The sequence below is a fragment of the Lonchura striata genome, chromosome 34 (assembly GCF_050655825.1).
Source record: "Lonchura striata isolate lonStrDom1 chromosome 34, ASM5065582v1, whole genome shotgun sequence".
Classification (NCBI taxonomy): domain Eukaryota; kingdom Metazoa; phylum Chordata; class Aves; order Passeriformes; family Estrildidae; genus Lonchura; species Lonchura striata.
This window is the reverse complement of record NC_140736.1, coordinates 4425902-4447202: the sequence shown is the minus strand read 5'-3', so window position 1 is coordinate 4447202 and position 21301 is coordinate 4425902. Positions and strand designations below refer to the sequence as shown.

Here is a 21301-nt window from a genome sequence, read left to right as displayed (position 1 = left end):
GCCCGCGTCCGTCCGCGCAGGTTCGAGAGCCTGGACCAGGAGATGAACAGCGTCATGGGGCGCATCCTGGACGTCAACCAGGTGGTGCAGCAGCTGCTGGATGGTGGCCACCCCAGCTCGGACGAGGTCCGGTCCTGCCAGGACCACCTCAACAGCCGGTACGGGTCTGGGGGGTGACCCGAGGTGGACCTTCACCTCCTTGGGGTCTCCTGGGTGGGGCTGCCTGGAGACCCCCACCTGTGGTGGGACGTCCCCATGGGGTCTGGATCTCCAGGAGAACGATCCAAACCCATCCTGGGGTCATGAAATGAGTCTCGACCTTCCTGAGGTCCCCTTGGTGGGAGGAGCTTTGTGTGGAACTGTCTGGAGACCTCCACCTGTGGTTCTCCGGTGGTGGGACGTCCCCATGGGCTCCAGGTCTCCAGGCCACCATTCCCAACCCATCCTGGGGTCATGAAATGAGTCTCGACCTTCCTGAGGTCCCCTTGGTGGGAGGAGCTTTGTGTGGGGTTGCCTGGAGACCTCCACCTGTGGTTCTCTGGTGGTGGGACGTCCCCATGGGCTCCAGGTCTCCAGGCCACCATTCCCAACCCATCCTGGGGTCATGAAATGAGTCTCGACCTTCCTGAGGTCTCCTTGGTGGGAGGAGCTTTGTGTGGAGCTGTCTGGAGACCTCCACCTGTGGTTCTCCGGTGGTGGGACGTCCCCATGGGCTCCAGGTCTCCAGGCCACCATTCCCAACCCATCCCAAGGGTTGCTGCCGATCCTGGTGGTCCCTGTCCCACCTGGGTGGGGGTCTCACCTTGCTCCTGTCCCCATGGCCAGCTGGAACCGGGTGGTGGAGCTGGTGGAGGACAAGAAGAGCCAGCTGAGCTCCGTGCTGAAGATCCAGAACTTCCTCCTGGAGTGCAGCGAGATGAAGGCGCAGGTGCGCGAGAAGAGGAAAGCCATCGAGGCCACCCGGTCGGGCGGCGGCGACCTGGGCGGGGTCCTGGCCCTGCAGCGCCGCTTGTCCACCATGGAGGCCGCCCTGGTGGCCCTGGAACCACGGCTGGTGGAGCTCCAGCAGGAGGGCGAGGCCTTGGCCGCCGCCCACCCCGGCCGCGCCCTGGAGATCCTGCTGCCCTTCGAGGAGATCGGCCAGGAGTGGGACGACCTCAAGAGGACCTTCCAAGGCTGCGAGGACACCTTGACGGTCGCCGGCCGTCTCCAGCAGTTCATCCAAGACCTGGACAACTTCTTGGGGTGGTTGGTGAAGACCCAAGCGGCCGTGGGCTCCGAGGAGGTCCCCGAGAGCTTGGCCGAGGCCGAGAGGCTGCTGAACGTCCACGTGGCCCTCAAGGAGGAGATCAACGGCTACGAGGAGGACTACGCCAAGCTCCAGGCGGCCAGCGAGCTGCTGGCCCTGGAGGAGATGGAGGTGGCCCACGTGTCCCTCCAGCGGTGGCTGCAGAAGTTGGACGCGGGCTGGGGGAAGCTCCTGCAGAGCTGGGAGAGCAGGAGGGAGCTCCTGGTGCAGTCCCACGTCTTCCACCTCTTCCTGCGGGACGCGCAGCAGTGCCAGAAGTGCCTCTACAGCCAGGTCCTCGGGCTGGTGGGACGGGTGGGAGAAGGTCCTGGGTGATGGAGGGCGTGGATGGGGGTGGAGATGATGATGGGAGAAGGTCCTGGGTGATGGAGATGAATGATGGGTGATGGAGATGATGGTTCAGAGAAGGTCCTGGTTGATGGAGATGATGGGTGGTGATGGGGATGATGATGGGAGAAGGTCCTGGTTGATGGAGATGATGGGTGGTGATGGGGATGATGGTGGGAGAAGGTCCTGGGTGATGGAGATGATGGATGGTGGTGGGGATGATGGATGGTGGTGGGGATGATGGATGGTGATGGAGATGATGGATGGCGATGGAGATGATGGTGGGAGAAGGTCCTGGTTGATGGAGATGAATGATGGGTGATGGAGATGATGGTTCAGAGAAGGTCCTGGGTGATGGAGGGGATGGATGGAGATGGAGATGTTGGATGGTGATGGGGATGATGATGGGAGAAGGTCCTGGGTGATGGAGATGAATGATGGGTGATGGAGATGATGGTTCAGAGAAGGTCCTGGTTGATGGAGATGATGGGTGGTGATGGGGATGATGGTGGGAGAAGGTCCTGGGTGATGGAGATGATGGATGGTGGTGGGGATGATGGATGGTGATGGAGATGATGGATCATGATGGGGATGATGGATGATGATGGAGATGATGGTTCAGAGAAGCTCCTGGGTGATGGAGATGATGGGTGGTGATGGGGACAATGCTGGGAGAAGGTCCTGGGTGATGGAGGGGATGGATGGAGATGGAGATGTTGGATGGTGATGGGGATGATGATGGGAGAAGGTCCTGGGTGATGGAGATGAATAACGGGTGATGGAGATGATGGTTCAGAGAAGGTCCTGGTTGATGGAGATGATGGGTGGTGATGGGGATGATGGTGGGAGAAGGTCCTGGGTGATGGAGATGATGGATTGGTGAGGAGGACAATGGTTAAGAGAAGGTCCTGGGTGATGGATTTGCGTGGTGGAAGGTCCTGGGTGATGGATTTGGGTGGTGGAAGGTCCTGGTTGATGGAGATGGGTGGCAGCAGCTCCTGGTGGATCTCCCGTGGCATTGAGGTGACCACCCCAAGGGCAGGGCAGAGGTCACCAACCCCACCAAACCCTCCCAGGAGGCCACCCTGGCCCACGCCGAGCTGCCGGAGACGGTGGAAGAGGTGACCAAGGCGCTGAAGAAGCACAAGGACTTCACCACCACGCTGGAGCTGAACCTGCAGAAGGTCCAGCTGGTCCTGCAGGCCGGCGAGAGCCTCCAACGCCAGGGCAACCTCCACAGCGACCGTGTGGCTGAGGCCATGGAGGAGCTCCGGGCCAAGTAGGTTCCCATGGTGGAGACCCCGACCCACCAGGAGAACCCCAGAGCCACCAGCAGCTCCCAGGAAACCAAAATTCCATCCAGGAACCTCAAAATTCCACCGAGGAACCCAAAATTCCACCCAGGACCCCAAAATTCCACTCAGGAACCCCAAAATTCCATCCAGGACCCCAAAATTCCACTCAGGAACCCCAAAATTCCATCCAGGAACCCAAAATTCCACTCAGGAACCCAAAATTCCATCCAGGAACCTCAAAATTCCACCCAGGAACACAAAATTCCACTCAGGAACCCCAAAATTCCACCCAGGAACCCCAAAATTCCACCCAGGACCCCAAAATTCCACCCAGGAACCCCAAAATTCCACCGAGGAACCCAAAACTCCATCTAGGAACCCAAAATTCCATCCAGGAACCCAAAATTCCACCGAGGAACCCAATATTCCACCCAGGAACCCCAAAATTCCACCCAGGAACCCAAACCTCCACCCAGGAACCCAAAATTCCATCCAGGAACCCAAAATTCCACTGAGGAACCCAAAATTCCACCCAGGAACCCAAAATTCCACTCAGGAACCCCAAAATTCCACCCAGGAACCCCAAAATTCCACCCAGGACCCCAAAATTCCACTGAGGAACCCCAAAATTCCACTGAGGAACCCCAAATTCCACCCAGGAACCCAAAATTCCACTCAGGAACCCCAAAATTCCACCGAGGAACCCAAAATTCCACTCAGGAACCCCAAAATTCCATCCAGGAACCCAAAATTCCACTCAGGAACCCCAAAATTCCATCCAGGAACCCAAAATTCCATCCAGGAACCCCAAAATTCCATCCAGAAACCCAAAATTCCACCGAGGAACCCAAAATTCCATCCAGGAACCCCAAAATTCCACTCAGGAACCCCAAAATTCCACCGAGGAACCCAAAATTCCATCCAGGAACCCCAAAATTCCACCGAGGAACCCAAAATTCCACCCAGGAACCCCAAAATTCCACCGAGGAACCCAAAATTCCACCCAGGAACCCCAAAATTCCACCGAGGAACCCAAACCTCCACCCAGGAACCCAAAATTCCATCCAGGAACCCAAAATTAATCAGGTTAATTAATTAATGAGGTTAATTAGAGGTTAATTGGATGATTGAAGGGGTAATCGGGGGTTCATTAAGGATTAGGGTTAATTAAGGGTTAATCAGTGTGTCATCAGGGGTTAATGAAGGGTTAATTAAGGGTTAATCAGTGTGTCATCAGGGGTTAATGAAGGGTTAATTAAGGGTTAATCAGGGGGTAATTTGAGCTAATTAAGGGTTAATTTGGGGTTAATTAAGGATTAATCTGGGGTTAATCAAGGGTTAAATAAGGATTAATCAGGGATTAATCGAGGGTTATTTAAGGATTAATTAGGGGTTAATCAGGGGTTAATTAAGGGTTAATCGAGTTAATTAGTGGCTAATTTAGGGTTAGTTTGGGGTTAATGAATGGTTAATTTGGGGTTAATTAAGGATTAATCAGGGGTTAATCAAGGGTTAATTTAGGGTTAATCAGGGGTTAATTAGGGGCTAATTAAGTGTTAATTTGGGGTTAATTAAGGACTAATCAGTGGTTAATGAAGGCTTAATTAAGGGTTAATCAGGGGTTAATTAAGGGTTAATCAGGGGTTAATTAGGGGCTAATTAAGGGTTGATTTGGGGTTAATTAAGGGTTAATCAGGGGTTAATTGAGGGTAAATTAAGGATTAAGCAAGGGTTAATTCGGGGTCGATTGGGGGCTAATCGGGGGTTAATTAAGGATTAATCAGGGGTTAATCAGGGGACAATTAAGGGTTAATTAAGGATTAATCAAGGGTTAGTCAAAGGTTCATCGGGGTCAATTAAGGGTAAATTAAGGATTAATCAAGGGTTAATCGGGGGTTAATTAAGGATTAATTGGGGTTAATCAGGTGTAAATCAGGGGTTAATTAAGGATTAATCAAGGGTTAATCAGGGGTTAATCTGGGGTTAATTGAGGGTAAATTAAGGATTAAGCAAGGGTTAATTCGGGATCGATCGGGGGTTAATTAGGGGTTAATCGGGGGTTAATTAAGGATTAATCAAGGGTTAATCAGGAGTTAATTAAGGGTAAATTAAGGATTAATCAAGGGTTAGTCAAGGGTTCATCGGGGTCAATTAAGGGTAAATTAAGGATTAATCAGGGGTTAATTAAGGGTTAATTTGGGGTTACTCAGGGGATACTTAAGGGTAAATTAATGATTAATCAGGGGTTAATTAAGGATTAATTGGGGGTTAATTAAGGATTAATCAGGGGTTAATCGGGGGTTAATTAAGGATTAATTGGGGTTAATCAGGGGTAAATCAGGGGTTAATTAAGGGTTAATTAAAGATTAATCAAGGGTTAATCAGGTGTTAATTAAGGGTAAACCAGGGGTTAATCAGGGGTTAATTCGGGGTCGATTGGGAGTTAATTAGGGGTTAATTGGGGGTTAATTAAGGATTAATCAGGGGTTAATCAGGGGTTAATCAGGGGTTAATTAAGGGTAAATTAAGGATTAATCAAGGGTTAGTCAAGGGTTCATCGGGGTCAATTAAGGGTAAATTAAGGATTAATCAGGGGTTAATCGGGGGTTAATTAAGGGTTAATTTGGGGTTACTCGGGATACTTAAGGGTAAATTAATGATTAATCAGGGGTTAATTAAGGATTAATTGGGGGTTAATTAAGGATTAATCAGGGGTTAATCAGGGGTCAGTTAAGGGTAAATTAAGGATTAATCAAGGGTTAATCGGGGGTTAATTAAGGATTAATTTGGGTTAATCAGGTGTAAATCGGGGTAAATCAGGGGTTAATTAAGGGTTAATTAAAGATTAATCAAGGGTTAATCAGGTGTTAATTAAGGGTAAATCAGGGGTTAATTCGGGGTCGATTGGGGGTTAATTCGGGGTTAATTGGGGGTTAATTAAGGATTAATCAGGGGTTAATCAGGGGTTAATTAAGGGTAAATTAAGGATTAATCAAGGGTTAGTCAAGGGTTCATCGGGGTCAATTAAGGGTAAATTAAGGATTAATCAGGGGTTAATCAGGGGTTAATTAAGGGTTAATTTGGGGTTACTCGGGATACTTAAGGGTAAATTAATGATTAATCAGGGGTTAATTAAGGATTAATTGGGGGTTAATTAAGGATTAATCAGGGGTTAATCAGGGGTTAATTAAGGGTAAATTAAGGATTAATCAAGGGTTAGTCAAGGGTTCATCGGGGTCAATTAAGGGTAAATTAAGGATTAATCAGGGGTTGATGGGGGTTAATTAAGGACTAATGGGGGTTGGTCAGGGTGGGTGGGGGTTAATGAGTGTCTAATTAGCGCTAACGAATGCCCGCAGGAGCCGGCAGAACGAGGCGCGGGCGCGGGCCTGGGCGGGGCGGCTGCAGGAGCGGCTGGAGCTGGAGCGGTTCCTGGGCGGCTGCCGGGAGGTACCCGCCTAATTAATGAGCCTCGTTAATGACCCCGATGATTAGTGACCCCATCAGTGACCCCCATCAGTGACCCGAATTAATGACCCCAATGATTAGTGACCCCCAGTAATGACCCCCATCAGTGACCCGAATTAATGACCCCGATGATTAGTGACCCCCAGTAATGACCCCCAGTAATGACCCTCATTAATGACCCCAATGGTTAGTGACCCCATCAGTGACCCCCAGTAATGACCCGAATTAATGACCCTCACTAATGACCCCAATTGATTAATGACCCCCATCAATGACCCCCAGTAATGACCCTCATTAATGACCCCCATCAATGACCCCAATTGATTAATGACCCCCATCAGTGACCCCCAGTAATGACCCAAATTAATGACCTGAATTAATGACCCCAACTGATTAATGACCCCCATCAATGACCCCCATCAATGACCCTCATTAATGACCCCAATGATTAGTGACCCCATCAGTGACCCCCAGTAATGACCCTCATTAATGACCCCAATGATTAGTGACCCCCAGTAATGACCCCCATCAGTGACCCGAATTAATGACCCCAATGATTAGTGACCCCATCAGTGACCCCCATCAATGACCCCAATTGATTAATGACCCCCATCAATGACCCCCAGTAATGACCCGAATTAATGACCCTCACTAATGACCCCAATTGATTAATGACCGCCAGTAATGACCCCCATCAATGACCCTCATTAATGACCCCAATGATTAGTGACCCCATCAGTGACCCCATCAGTGACCCCAATTGATTAATGACCCCAACTGATTAGTGAGCCCCATCAGTGACACCCAGTAATGACCCAAATTAATGACCCCAATTGATTAATGACCCCCATCAATTACCCCCATTAATGACCCCAATTGATTAATGACCCCCATCAATGACCCCCATCAATGACCCGAATTAATGACCCCAATTGATTAATGACCCCCATCAATTACCCCCATTAATGACCCGAATTGATTAATGACCCCCATCAATGACCCCCAGTAATGACCCGAATTAATGACCCCAATTGATTAATGACCCCCATCAATTACCCCCATTAATGACGCGAATTGATTATTGACCCCCATCAATGACCCCCATTAATGACCCAAATTGATTAATGATCCCCATCAATGACCCCCATTAATGACCCCCATTAATGACCCGAATTGATTAATGACCCCCATTAATGACCCCCATAAATGACCCGAATTAATGATCCCAATTAATGACCCGAATTAATGATCCCAATTAATGACCCTCATTAATGACCCCTAATTAATTATCCCAAATTAATGACTCAAATTAATGACCCTAATTAATGACCCTCATTAATGACCCTAATTAATTATCCCAATTAATGATCCCAATTATTGACCCTAATTAATTACCCTAATTAATTACCCAAAATTATCCCAAATTATCCCAAATTATCCCAAATTATTTGAAATTAATTACCCCAAATTAATTATCCCAAAGTAATTATCCCAAATTACCCCAAATTAATTATCTCAAATTACCCCAAATTAATTATCCCAAATTATCTCAAATTAGCCCAAAATTTTCCCAAATTATCCAAAAATTATCCCAAATTATCCCCAAATTATCCCAAATTATCTCAAATTAATTACCCCAAATTAATTACCCCAAATCATCCCAAATTACCCCAAATTATCCCAAAATAATTATCCCAAATTATCCCCAAATTATCCCAAATTATCTCAAATTAATTATCCCAAATTAATTATCCCAAATTACTCCAAGTTAATTATCCCAAATTATCCCAAAATTATCCCAAAATTATCCCGAAATTAATTATCCCAAATTACACCAAATTAATTATCCCAAATTATCCCAAATTAATTACCCCAAATTATCCCAAATTAATTATTTATCCCAAATTAATTACACCAAATTAATTATCCCAAATTATCCCAAATTATCCCAAATTATCCCAAAAATCCCAAAATCCCAAAATTCGAAATTCCAAAAAATCCCAAAATCCCAAAAATCCCAAAATTCCAAAATTCCCAAATCCCCAAATTCCCCAAATCCCAAAATTCAAAATTCCCAAATTCCCAAATTCCCAAAATTCCCAAAATTCCCAAAATTCCCAAAATTCCAAAATCCCAAATTCCCCAAATCCCAAATTCCCAAATCCCCAAAATTCCAAAATCCCAAATCCCCAAATTCCCAACATTCCAAAATCCTCAAATTCCCAAAATTCCCAAAATTCCCCAAATTCCCAGACTCCCAAAATCCTAAAATTCCCAAAATCCCAAAATTCCAAATTTTCAAAATTCCCAAACTCCCAAAATTCAAAATTCCCCAAATTCCCAGACACCCAAAATCCCAAATCCCCAAATCCCCAAATTCCCAATCCCAAATTCCCCAAATCCCAAATCCCCAAAATTCCCAAATTCCCAAATTCCCAGACACCCAAAATCCCAAATTCCCCAAATCCCAATTCCCAATTCCCAAATTCCCAAATCCCCAAATCCCCAAATTCCCCAATTCCCAAATTCCCAAATTCCCCAATTCCCAATCCCCAATCCCCAATTCCCAATTCCCCAATTCCCAAATTCCCAAATCCCCAAATCCCAAATTCCCCAAATCCCAATTCCCAAATCCCAAATCCCCAAATTCCCAAAATCCCCAAATCCCAAATCCCAAATCCCCAATTCTCAAATCCCAATTCCCAAATCCCAAATTCCCAAAAATCCCAAAATCCAAAATTCCCAATCCCCAATCCGAGCCCCCCAGGAGTTCCCGGGGTCTCCTCCCGGTTCCCGCTGGGATTTGGGGAGGGGTCCCCAAACCCTCCCGGGGTTGGGCCGGGCCTGCAGGACCTCCTCGGCATCTCAGGAGGCTTCAGGGGTGGTCGGGGTGGGACCTCCTGTGGTCCATGCCAGGAGAGGCTCAGCCCCAAAATTGTCCCCCATGGATTTGAGGTTGGGTTTGGGGGTCTCCAGGAACCTCAGAGTTCCTCAAGATGTTCCTCGGCATCTCAGGAGGCTTCAGGGGTGGCCAGGGTGGGACCCGCCATGGTCCATGCCAGGAGATGGCTCAGCCCCAAAATTGTCCCCCATGGATTTTGGGGGTCTCCAGGAACCTCAGAGTTCCTCAAGATGTTCCTCGGCATCTCAGGAGGCTTCAGGGGTGGCCAGGGTGGGACCTGCCATGGTCCATGCCAGGAGAGGCTCAGCCCCAAAATTGTCCCCCATGGATTTTGGGGGTCTCCAGGAACCTCCGAGTTCCTCAAGATGTTCCTCGGCATCTCAGGAGGCTTCAGGGGTGGTCAGGGTGGGACCCGCCATGGTCCATGCCAGGAGAGGCTCAGCCCCAAAATTGTCCCCCATGGATTTGGGGTTGGGTTTGGGGGTCTCCAGGAACCTCAAGAGTTCCTCAAGATGTTCCTCAGCATCTCAGGAGGCTTCAGGGGTGGCCAGGGTGGGACCTCCTGTGGTCCATGCCAGGAGATGGTTCAGCCCCAAAATTGTCCCCCATGGATTTGGGGTTGGGTTTGGGGGTCTCCAGGAACCTCAAGAGTTCCTCAAGATGTTCCTCAGCATCTCAGGAGGCTTCAGGGGTGGCCAGGGTGGGACCTGCCATGGTCCATGCCAGGAGATGGTTCAGCCCCAAAATTGTCCCCCATGGATTTTGGGGGTCTCCAGGAACCTCCGAGTTCCTCAAGATGTTCCTCAGCATCTCAGGAGGCTTCAGGGGTGGTCAGGGTGGGACCTCCTGTGGTCCATGCCAGGAGAGGCTCAGCCCCAAAATTGTCCCCCACGGATTTGAGGTTGGGTTTGGGGGTCTCCAAGAACCTCCGAGTTCCTCAAGATGTTCCTCAGCATCTCAGGAGGCTTCAGGGGTGGCCAGGGTGGGACCTCCTGTGGTCCATGCCAGGAGAGGCTCAGCCCCAAAATTGTCCCCCACGGATTTTGGGGGTCTCCAGGAACCTCCGAGTTCCTCAAGATGTTCCTCAGCATCTCAGGAGGCTTCAGGGGTGGCCAGGGTGGGACCTCCTGTGGTCCATGCCAAGAGAGGCTCAGCCCCAAAATTGTCCCCCATGGATTTTGGGGGTCTCCAGGAACCTCAGAGTTCCTCAAGATGTTCCTCAGCATCTCAGGAGGCTTCAGGGGTGGCCAGGGTGGGACCCGCCATGGTCCATGCCAGGAGAGGCTCAGCCCCAAAATTGTCCCCCATGGATTTTGGGGGTCTCCAGGAACCTCAGAGTTCCTCAAGATGTTCCTCGGCATCTCAGGAGGCTTCAGGGGTGGTCGGGGTGGATTTTGGGGCGAGTTTTGGGGTGAATTTGGACGGATTTGAGGTTTAATTTGGGGTGGATTTTGGGGTGAATTTTGGGGCAGTTTTGGGGTGGTTTGAGGTGGATTTGGGGTGGATTTTGGGATGAATTTGGGAAGGATTTTGGGATGAATTTGGGGTGGATTTTGAGGTTCACTTTTGGGTTGGTTTGAGGTTTAATTTTGGGGTGGATTTTGAAATGGATTTGGGGTGGATTTTGGGATGAATTTGGGATGGATTTTGGGATGAATTTGAGGTGGATTTGGGGTGAATTTAATGTGGATTTGGGGTGAATTTAATGTGGATTTTAGGTGGTTTTGGGGGGTGGATTTTGGGATGTTTTGGGGTGGATTTGGGGTGGATTTTGAGGTTCACTTTGGGGTGGTCTGAGTTTAATTTGGGGTGAATTTGGGGTGATTTGGGGTGGGTTTGGGTTGGATTTTGGGGTTGATTTTGGGGTGGTTTGAGGTTTAATTTGGGGTGGATTTTGGGGAGAATTGGGGTGGATTTGGGATGGTTTGAGTTTAATTTGGGCTGAATTTTGGGGTGGATTTTGGGGCAATTTTGAAGTGGATTTGGGGCGGATTTGGGGTGGATTTGGGGTGGATTTGGGGTGGTTTCAGTTTAATTTTGGGTGGATTTTGGGGTTGCCTTTCTGGTGGATTTTGGGGTGGATTTTGGGTGGATTTTGGGGCAGTTTTGAGGTGGATTTGGTGTTGTTTGGGTTGGATTTTGGGGTTAATTTTGGGATGGTTTGAGGTTTAATTTGAGTTAAATTTTGGGGTAGATTTTGGGGCAATTTTGAAGTGGATTTGGGGTGGATTTTGGGGTGGATTTGGGTGGATTTGGGGTGGTTTCAGTTTAATTTTGGGTGGATTTTGGGGTTGCCTTTCTGGTGGATTTTGGGGTGGTTTGAGGTTTAATTTGGGTTAAATTTTGGGGTGGATTTTGGGGCAGTTTTGGAGTGGATTTTGGGGTGGATTGAATTTAATTTTGGGTGGATATTGGGGTTGCCTTTGTGATGGATTTTGGGGTGATTTGGGGTGATTTGGGTTGGATTTTGGGGAGGATTTTGGGGAGGATTTTGGGGAGGATTTTGGGGCTGCCTTTGGGGCAGTCCCGAGTGCATTTTGGGGTAATTTTGGCTGTTTTTTGGGGTGATTTGGGGTGGTTTGAGGTTAATTTGGGGGTGGATTTTGGGGTGGATTTGTGGAGGTCTGAGGTTAATTTTGGGGAGGATTTTGGGGTGATTTAGGGAGGATTTTGGGGCTGCCTTTGTAGCGATCCCGCGTGCATTTTGGGGTAATTTTGGGTGTTTTTTGGGTGGATTTGGGGTGATTTTCGGTTAATTTTGGGGAGGATTTTGGAGCTGCCTTTGTAACGATCCCGCGTGCATTTTGGGGTAGATTTTGGCTGGTTTTGGGGTGGTTTTTGGTTAATTTTGGGGAGGATTTTTGGGTGATTTAGGGAGGATTTTGGAGCTGCCTTTGTAACGATCCCGCGTGCATTTTGGGGTAGATTTTGGCCGTTTTTTTGGGGTGATTTTCGGTTAATTTTGGGGAGGATTTTGGAGCTGCCTTTGTAACGATCCCGCATGCATTTTGGGTAGATTTTGGCCGGTTTTTTTGGGGTGATTTTCGGTTAATTTTGGGGAGGATTTTGGGCCCGCCCTTGTGGCGTTCCCGCGTGCATTTTGGGGTGATTTGGGCCGTTTTTTGGGGTGGATTTGGGGCATTTCGGGGCTCGGCGCCGCTTCCCCCGCTCCGGGGATTTTTTTGGCCGGATCTCCTCGGGCTCATCCGGCGCTCGCGCCCCGCCCGGGATCTGCCGCATCACGGCCGGAGCCCGCGGCGCTCTTCATCCTCCTCCTCCTCCTCCTCCTCCTCCTCCTCCTCCTCCTCCTCCTCCTCCTCCTCGGCCTCCTCCCGCCGCCGCCGGAGCCTTCCTCTTCCCCCTTTCCGGCCTCCTCATCCTCCCGCTCCATCCTCACCCCCTCCTCCGTCAGCTCCGTCCTCCTCCTCCTCCTCCTTCATCCCCCTCCTCCATCTCCATCCCCCCTCCATCTTCATCCTCCTCCTCCTCCATCTTCATCCTCTCCGTCATCTCCATCCCCCCTCCATCTTCATCCTCCTCCTCCTCCTTCATCCCCTCCGTCATCTTCATCCCCCCTCCATCTTCATCCTCCTCCTCCATCTTCATCCCTCCTCCGTCATCTCCATCCCCCCTCCATCTTCATCCCCTCCCTCATCTTCATCCTCCTCCTCCTTCATCCCCTCCCTCATCTTCATCCTCCTCCTCCTTCATCCCCCCCTCCATCTCCATCCCCCCTCCATCTTCATCCTCCTCCTCCTCCTCCTTCATCCCCTCCGTCATCTCCATCCCCCCTCCATCTTCATCCCCTCCCGTCATCTTCATCCTCCTCCTCCTCCTTCATCCCCCCCTCCATCTTCATCCCCTCCGTCATCTCCATCCTCCTCCTCCTCCATCTTCATCCCTCCTCCGTCATCTCCATCCCCCCCTCCATCTTCATCCCCCCCTCCTCCATCTTCATCCTCCATCTCCATCCCCCCCTCCATCTTCATCCCCTCCGTCATCTTCATCCCCCCCCTCCTCCATCTTCATCCTCCTCCTCCTTCATCCCCCCCATCATCTTCATCCCCCCTCCATCTTCATCCTCCATCTTCTTCATCCCCTCCCATCATCTCCATCCTCCTCCTCCTCCTTCATCCCCCTCCTCCATCCTCCTCCTCCATCTCCATCCCCCCCATCATCTTCATCCCCCCCTCCATCCTCATCCTCGCCCCTCCCCCACCCTCCCGACCCCAAATCCGCCGCTTTTTGGGGGGAAAAAAACGGGGAGGGGGAGGGGGGGAGGGGCTGCTCGCGCCCGCTCCGATTTTTGGCTTTTTTTGGAAAGGGTGGGGGAGGGGCTCGGCTATTTTGGGGAGTTTTTGGGGATTTTTTGGGATTAATTTGGGGATTTTTTTGGGGGGGGTTTATTTTGGGGCTCCCCTCCCCGTTTTTTTAAATTATTTTGGGGCTCCCCTCCCCGTTTTTTTAAATTATTTTGGGGCTCCCCTCCCCATTTTTTGGATTATTTTGGGGCTCCCCTCCCCGTTTTTTTAAATTATTTTGGGGCTCCCCTCCCCGTTTTTTTTTTAATTATTTTGGGGCTCCCCTCCCCATTTTTTGGATTATTTTGGGGCTCCCCTCCCCATTTTTTGGATTATTTTGGGGCTCCCCTCCCCATTTTTTGGGTTTTTTCGGGAAAATCCGGGGATTTCCTCTCCCCCTTTCCCTCCCCCCGCTTTCCTTGAGAGATTTTTTTTGGGGCCAAAAAGGTGGAGGGAAATTTTATTTATTTTAATTTTTAATTTTTTTTTTTTTTTTTTGCAAAATCCTCCTGATTTTTGTCTATTTTTTGGGAAAAATACCGGGGGGGGGGGGGCGGCTCCTCCGGATTTATTTTTTGGGAAAAACGGGAGACTCCATCCGAATTTTATTTTCTTTTTGGCAAAAAGAGAGACGGCTCCATCCGAATTTTTTTAAAATTTATTTTCTTTTTGTGGGGGGAGTTTTGAGAAGAAAATTATTTTTATTTTTTTAAGAAAAATAGACGGCTCCTCCCGCTTTATTTTTGGTTTTTTTTTTTTTTTTTGTTGGGGGGGGATAAAAATTAGGTTTATTTTAGGAAAATAATAGAAGTAATTTCCCGATTTTTATATATTTTGGGGTGGGGGACAGAAATTCGGTTTATTTTAGGACAATAATAGAGTCGCTTCCCGATTTTTATATTTTTTTTTGGGGGGGGATAGAAATTCGATTTATTTTAGGATAATAATAGAAGTCACCTCCTGATTTTCATATTTTTGGGTAAAAATTGGGATTATTGATCAGAACCCCGTCCCAATTTGGGGTTTTTGGGTAGAAATCCCGATTATTGATCAGAACCCCGTCCCGCTCGGGGTTTTTTGGGTAGAAATTGGGATTATTGATCAGAACCCCGTCCTGCTCGGGGTTTTTTTGGGTAGAAATCCCGATTATTGATCAGAACCCCGTCCCGCTCTGGTTTTTGGGTAGAAATCCCAATTATTGATCAGAACCCTGTCCCGCTCTGGTTTTTGGGTAGAAATCCCAATTATTGATCAGAACCCCGTCCCGCTCTGGGTTTTTGGGTAGAAATCCCGATTATTGATCAGAACCCCGTCCCGCTCTGGTTTTTGGGTAGAAATCCCAATTATTGATCAGAACCCCGTCCCGCTCTGGGTTTTTTTGGGTACAAATTGGGATTATTGATCAGAACCCCGTCCCGCTCTGGTTTTTGGGTACAAATCCCGATTATTGATCAGAACCCCGTCCCGCTCGGGGTTTTTGGGTACAAATCCCGATTATTGATCAGAACCCCGTCCCGATTGGGGTTTTTGGGTAGAAATCCCGATTATTGATCAGAACCCCGTCCCGATTGGGGTTTTTGGGTACAAATCCCAATTATTGATCAGAACCCCGTCCCGCTCGGGGTTTTTGGGTACAAATCCCGATTATTGATCAGAACCCCGTCCCACTCGGGGTTTTGGGTACAAATCCCGATTATTGATCAGAACCCCGGCCCGCTCTGGTTTTTGGGTACAAATCCCGATTATTGATCAGAACCCCATCCCGCTCTGGTTTTTGGGTACAAATCCCGATTATTGATCAGAACCCCGTCCCGCTCTGGTTTTTTGGGTACAAATTGGGATTATTGATCAGAACCCCGTCCCGCTCTGGTTTTTGGGTACAAATCGGGATTATTGATCAGAACCCTGTCCCGATTGGGGGTTTTGGGTACAAATCGGGATTATTGATCAGAAGCCCGTCCCGATTGGGGTTTTTGGGTACAAATCGGGATTATTGATCAGAAGCCCGTCCCGCCCGGGGTTTTGGGGCCGGGCTGCCGGAGCAGTGACGGTCCCGCCGGGCTCCCGCAGCTCGAGGCGTGGGCGCGGGCGCGGGCGCGCATGGCCGCGGACCCCACGCGGGACCCGCCGCCGCGGGAGCGGCCCAAGGCGTGGCTGCAGCACCCGGCGCTGCTGGCCGAGCTGGCGCAGAACCGCGAGTGGCTCCGCAGGATCGAGAAGGTGCCGCGCGGGGCTGGGTGCGGGGTGGGTGGGTGGGTGGGTGGGGGGGGTGGGTGGGTGGGGGGTGGGTGGGGGGTGGGTGGGTGCCGCGGTTCTGCCCCTCCACCCCCACGCGCACGCGAGATTTGCCCCCCCCCCGCCCCCGCCCGTGGGTGTCACCGCCACTCTCACCCCATGGGTGTCACCCCCCCGTCCCCGCCCGTGGGTGTCACCGCCACTCTCACCCCGTGGGTGTCACCGCCACTCTCACCCCGTGGTTGTCACTGCCTCCCCCGCCCGTGGGTGTCATCTCTGCCCCCACCCGTGGGTGTCACCCCCCACTTCTCATCCCGTGGGTGTCACTGCCTCCCCCACCCATGGGTGTCATCTCTGCCCCCACCCATGGGTGTCACCCCCACCCATGAGTGTCGCCCCCACCCCCACCACGTGGGTGTCACCCCCACCCGTGTCACCCCCACCCCCACCAAGGGTGTCACCCCCGGCCCCATGGTGTCACCCCCGTGTCCCCACGTCCCTCCCGAAATGTCCCCGTGTCCCCCCAAAACCGACCCACGCCCCCCCCCGTGTCTGCCCTGGTCTCTCTGTGCCCCCCCCACCACCCCAAACCCCTCACGATGAATTTTGGGGTCCCACCTGGCCACGAACCCCTCCCAGGAAGGAGAGGAGCTGCCCCAACATCTCCTCACTCTTTGTGACAAATTTTGGGGTCCCACCTTCAATCCCAACCCCTCCACAGTAGATGAGGAGCTGCCCCAACATCTCCCCAACATCTCACGATGAATTTTGGGGTCCCACCTTCAATCCCAACCCCTCCACAGTAGATGAGGAGCTGCCCCAACATCTCCCCAACATCTCACGATGAATTTTGGGGTCCCACCTTGCCCCTAACCCCTCTACAGAGGGTGAGGAGCTGCCCCAACATCTCCCCAACGTCTCATGATGAATTTTGGGGTCCCACCTCCAATCCCAACCCCTCCACAGTAGATGAGGAGCTGCCCCAAACATCTCATGACGAATTTTGGGGTCCCACCTCCAATCCCAACCCCTCTCCAGGAAGGTGAGGAGCTTCCCCAACTCCTCGTGACGAATTTTGGGGTCCCACCTCCAATCCCAACCCCTCTCCAGGAAGGTGAGGAGCTTCCCCAACTCCTCGTGACGAATTTTGGGGTCCCACCTCCAATCCCAAACCCTCCCCAGTAGATGAGGAGCTTCCCCAACTCCTCGTGACGAATTTTGGGGTCCCACCTCCAATCCCAACCTTTCCCCAGGAAGGTGAGGAGCTGCTGCAGGCCAAGCCGGAGCTGAGCGGGGCGGTGCGGCGGCAGCTGGAGGAGCTGAGGAGATGCTGGCAGGAGCTGGAGACCACGAGCCAGGCGCGGAGCCGGCGCCTGGCCGAGGCGGCGGCCGCCGAGCGCCTGGCGCGGAGCTTCGCCGACGTGGAGGCGCGGCTGGGCCACCTCGAGGAGCAGCTGGAGAACGTGGGCGGCGGCGCCGACCTCCGCAGCGTCAGCCACCAGCTCAAGAGGCTGCAGGTGGGGCTGGGTGGACATCAGGACTTGGGGGACACCAGGGGTTGGGGGGACACCAGGGGTTGGGGGGACATCAGGTGTTGGGGGACATCAGGTGTTGGGGGACACCAGGACTTGGGGGACACTGGGATTGGGCGGACACCAAGTGTTGGAGGACACCAGGACTTGGGGGGACACCAGGACTTGGCGGACACCAGGACTTGGGGGGACACCAGAACTTGGAGGACACCACGTGTTGGAGGGACATCAGGACTTGGGGGAACATCAGGTGTTGGAGGGACATCAGGTGTTGGAGGACACCAGGACTTGGGGGACACCAGGACTTAGGGAGGACATCAGGTGTTGGGGGGACACCAGGACTTGGGAAGCATCAGGACTTGGGGGACATCAGGACGTGGGGGACACCAGGACCTGAGGGGACATCAGGTTTTGGGGGGACACCAGGACTTCGGGGGACACCAGAACTTGTGGGGACACCAGGTGTTGGGGGGACACCAGGACTTGGGGAGATGTTGGATCCTGGGGAGATGTTTGGTCTTGACTGAACATTGGGTGTTGGGCGGTTATGGAGAACACCAGGTCCTGGATGGTCATGGGATGCGAGGGGACACCAGGTTTGGAGGGGCACCAGGTCTCAGAAGGACATTATGGGGCCACCACATTATGGCGGTGACACCAGCTGATGGTGGACACCAAATTACGTGGGGTGACACCAGCTGATGGTGGACACCAAATTATGGAGGGTGACACCAGGTTATGGTGGACACCAAATTATGTGGGGTGACACCAGCTGATGGTGGACACCAAATTATGGAGGGTGACACCAGGTTATGGTGGACACCAAATTATGTGGGGTGACACCAGCTGATGGTGGACACCAAATTATGGGGGGTGACACCAGGTTATGGTGGACACCAAATTATGGGGGGTGACACCAGCTTATGGTGGACACCAAATTATGTGGGGTGACACCAGGTTATGGTGAACATCAAATTATGGGGCCACCACATTATAGCGGTGACACCAGCTGACGGTGGACACCAAATTATGGAGGGTGACACCAACTGATGGTGGACACCAAATTATGGGGCCACCACACGATGGGCCCACGAGGTTCCTTGGTGGCACGCTCCTCGCTGGGGTCTGGAGATGCCCTCGGGACCTCCTCCGAGCCCGCGTCCCGCCGTGTCCGCAGAGCATGGAGTCGCAGGTGGAGGAGTGGTGCCGGGAGGTGGGCGAGCTGCAGGCGCAGGCGGCGGCGCTGCCGGCGCAGGCGGCCGGGCGCGAGGAGGTGGGCGAGCGGCAGAGCGCGGTGGGGACGCGCATCGTGCGCCTCATCGAGCCCCTCAAGGAGCGGCGCAGGATCCTGCTGGCCTCCAAGGAGGTCCATCAGGTCAGCCACGAGCTGGAGGACGAGGTGGTGAGTATCGGGGATGGGCTGCGGTGGGGTGGGGTTGGAGATGGGATGGGAACGGGGATGGATGTGGAGATCGGGGTGGAGATGGAGATGGGATGGGGATGGAGATGGACATGGGATGGGGATGGAGATGGGATGAAGAGGGAGATGGGATGGAGTTTGAGATTAATAGGGTGGAGATGGAGATGGAAATGAAGATGAGATGGAGATGGAGATGAAAATGGAGATGGAGATGGAGATGATGAAGATGGGATGAAAATGGAGATGGAGATGATAGAGATGGGATGGAGTTTGAGATGAATGGGGTGGAGATGGAGATGAGATGGAGATGGGGATGGGATGGAAAGGGAGATGGAGATGAGGATAGGGATGAAGATGAGGATGGGATGGAGATGGGGATGAGATAAAGATGGGGATGGGATGGAAATGGAGATGGAGATGGGGATGGGAGGGAGATGGGGATGGAGATGATGATGGGATGGAGATGGGGATGGAGATGAGGGTGGGGATGAAGATGGAGATGGAGATGGAGATGGAGATGGAGATGGAGATGGAGATGATGATGGGATGGGAATGGAGATGATGATGTGATGGAGATGGGGATGGGAATGGGCATGGGTATGGAGATGGACATGGAGATGGAGATGGGGATGAAGATGGAGATGAGGATGGAGATGGAGATGAGGATGGAGACGGAGATGAGGATGGGGATGGGGATGGAGATGGAGATGGAGATGGGGATGGGATGAAGATGGAGATGGGAATGGGCATGGCATGGATATGGAGATGGGGATGAAGATGGGGATGGAGATGAGGATGGGATGGAGATGGAGATGGAGATGGAGATGGAGATGGAGATGGAGATGGAGATGGAGATGGAGATGGAGATGGAGATGGAGATGGAGATGGAGATGGAGATGGAGATGGAGATGGAGATGGAGATGGAGATGGAGATGGGGATGGGATGGAGATGAGATGGAGGTGAACCCACAAACCGAGATGAGGTGGGACGGTGCCCGCCGATGACACCGACACCCACCCCCGTCCCAGATGTGGGTCCAGGACCGCCTACCCTTGGCCACGCTGAAGGACCACGGCACCAACCTCCAGACCGTCCAACAGCTCATCAAGAAGAACCAGGTCAGCTCCCGCGCCGCCGCCTCCGGGACCGCTCCCCACCCCGAGCCCTCCACCCACCTCCGTCCCACCGCAGAACCTGCGGCGGGAGATCCAGGCGCGCCGGCCCCGCGTGGACGAGGTGCTGGAACGCGCCGCCGCCGTCGCCTGCGTCGAGAGCCCCGAGGCCGAGGTGGCGCGGGGCCTCCTGGGGCGGCTGGCCACCGCGTGGGCCGAGCTGCAGGAGCAGGCCGAGCGGCGGCAGCAGGCCCTGGACGCCTCCTACCAGCTGCAGCAGTACCTCTTCGACGTGGCCGAGGTGGAGGCGTGGCTGGGAGAGCAGGAGCTGCTGCTGATGAGCGAGGAGAAGGGGAAGGTGGCGTTTGGGTGAACGGGGCGGGGCGGGGCGGGGTGGGTCGGATTGGGATGGGTTGGGTTGGGTTGGTTGGGTTGGGTTGGGTTGGGTTGGGTTGGTTGGGTGAGGTTGGGTTGGGTTGGGTTGGTTGGGTGAGACTGGGTGAGGTTGGGTTGGGGGAATTGGATGGGTTGGGTTGGGTTGGGTTGGGTTGGTTGGGTGAGGTTGGGTTGGGTTGGGTGAGGTTGGTTGGGTGACGTTGGGTTGGGTTGGGTCAGCTTGGTCAGTTGGGTTGGGGGAATTGGAAGGGTTGGGTTGGCTTGGGTTGGTTACACTGGTTGGGTTGGGTTGGGTTGGTTACACTGGTTGAGTTGAGTTGGTTGGGTTGGGTTGAGTTGGGTTGGGTTGGGTTGGTTACACCGGTTGGGTTGGGTTGGTTGCACTGGTTGGGTTGGTTGGGTTGGGTTGAGTTGGGTTGGGTTGGGTTGGTTACACCGGTTGGGTTGGGTTGGTTGCACTGGTTGGGTTGGGTTGGTTGAGTTGGGTTGGTTGGGTTGCTTGGCTTGCTTACACTGCTTGAGTCAGGTTGGTTGGGTTGGGTTGGTTGAGTTGGTTGGATTGGTTGGTTGGGTTGGTCGGGTTGCTTACACCGGTTGAGTCGTGTTGGGTCGCATTGGTGGGGTGGGTTGGGTTGGGTTGGGTTGGGTTGGTTGGGTTGGGTTGGTTGGGTTGGTCGGGTTGCTTACACCGGTTGAGTCGTGTTGGGTCGCATTGGTGGGGTTGGTTGGGTTGGGTTAGGTTGGGTTGCTTACACTGCTTGGTTGGGTTGGTTGGTTGGGTTGGGTTGGTTGGGTTGGGTTGCTTACACTGGTTGGGTTGGGTTGGCTGGGTTGGTCACACTGGTTGAGTCGGGTTGGTTGGGTTGGTTGGTTGGGTTGGTTGGTTGGGTTGGTTGGTTGGGTTGGTTGGGTTGGGTTGGTTGGGTTGGTTGGGTTGGGTTGGTTGGGTTGGGTTGCTTACACTGGTTGGTTGGGTTGGTTGGTTGGGTTGGTCGGGTTGGTT

At 52.3% G+C, this 21301-nt stretch overlaps 1 protein-coding gene across 2 annotated transcripts in view; it reads left to right on the top strand.

Annotated features, from left to right (window-relative positions):
• Positions 1–21301, top strand: part of SPTBN4 (spectrin beta, non-erythrocytic 4) — a 45336-nt gene that overhangs the window by 10859 nt on the left and 13176 nt on the right. For both annotated transcript variants that reach the window (XM_085564862.1, XM_085564863.1), the window contains exons 14-22: positions 21–158; positions 826–1582; positions 2713–2915; positions 6291–6381; positions 15673–15822; positions 17091–17354; positions 18547–18771; positions 19819–19908; positions 19982–20260. In XM_085564862.1, coding sequence (XP_085420988.1) covers positions 21–158; positions 826–1582; positions 2713–2915; positions 6291–6381; positions 15673–15822; positions 17091–17354; positions 18547–18771; positions 19819–19908; positions 19982–20260 — 2197 coding nt within the window. The remainder of the gene's footprint in view (positions 1–20; positions 159–825; positions 1583–2712; positions 2916–6290; positions 6382–15672; positions 15823–17090; positions 17355–18546; positions 18772–19818; positions 19909–19981; positions 20261–21301) is intronic.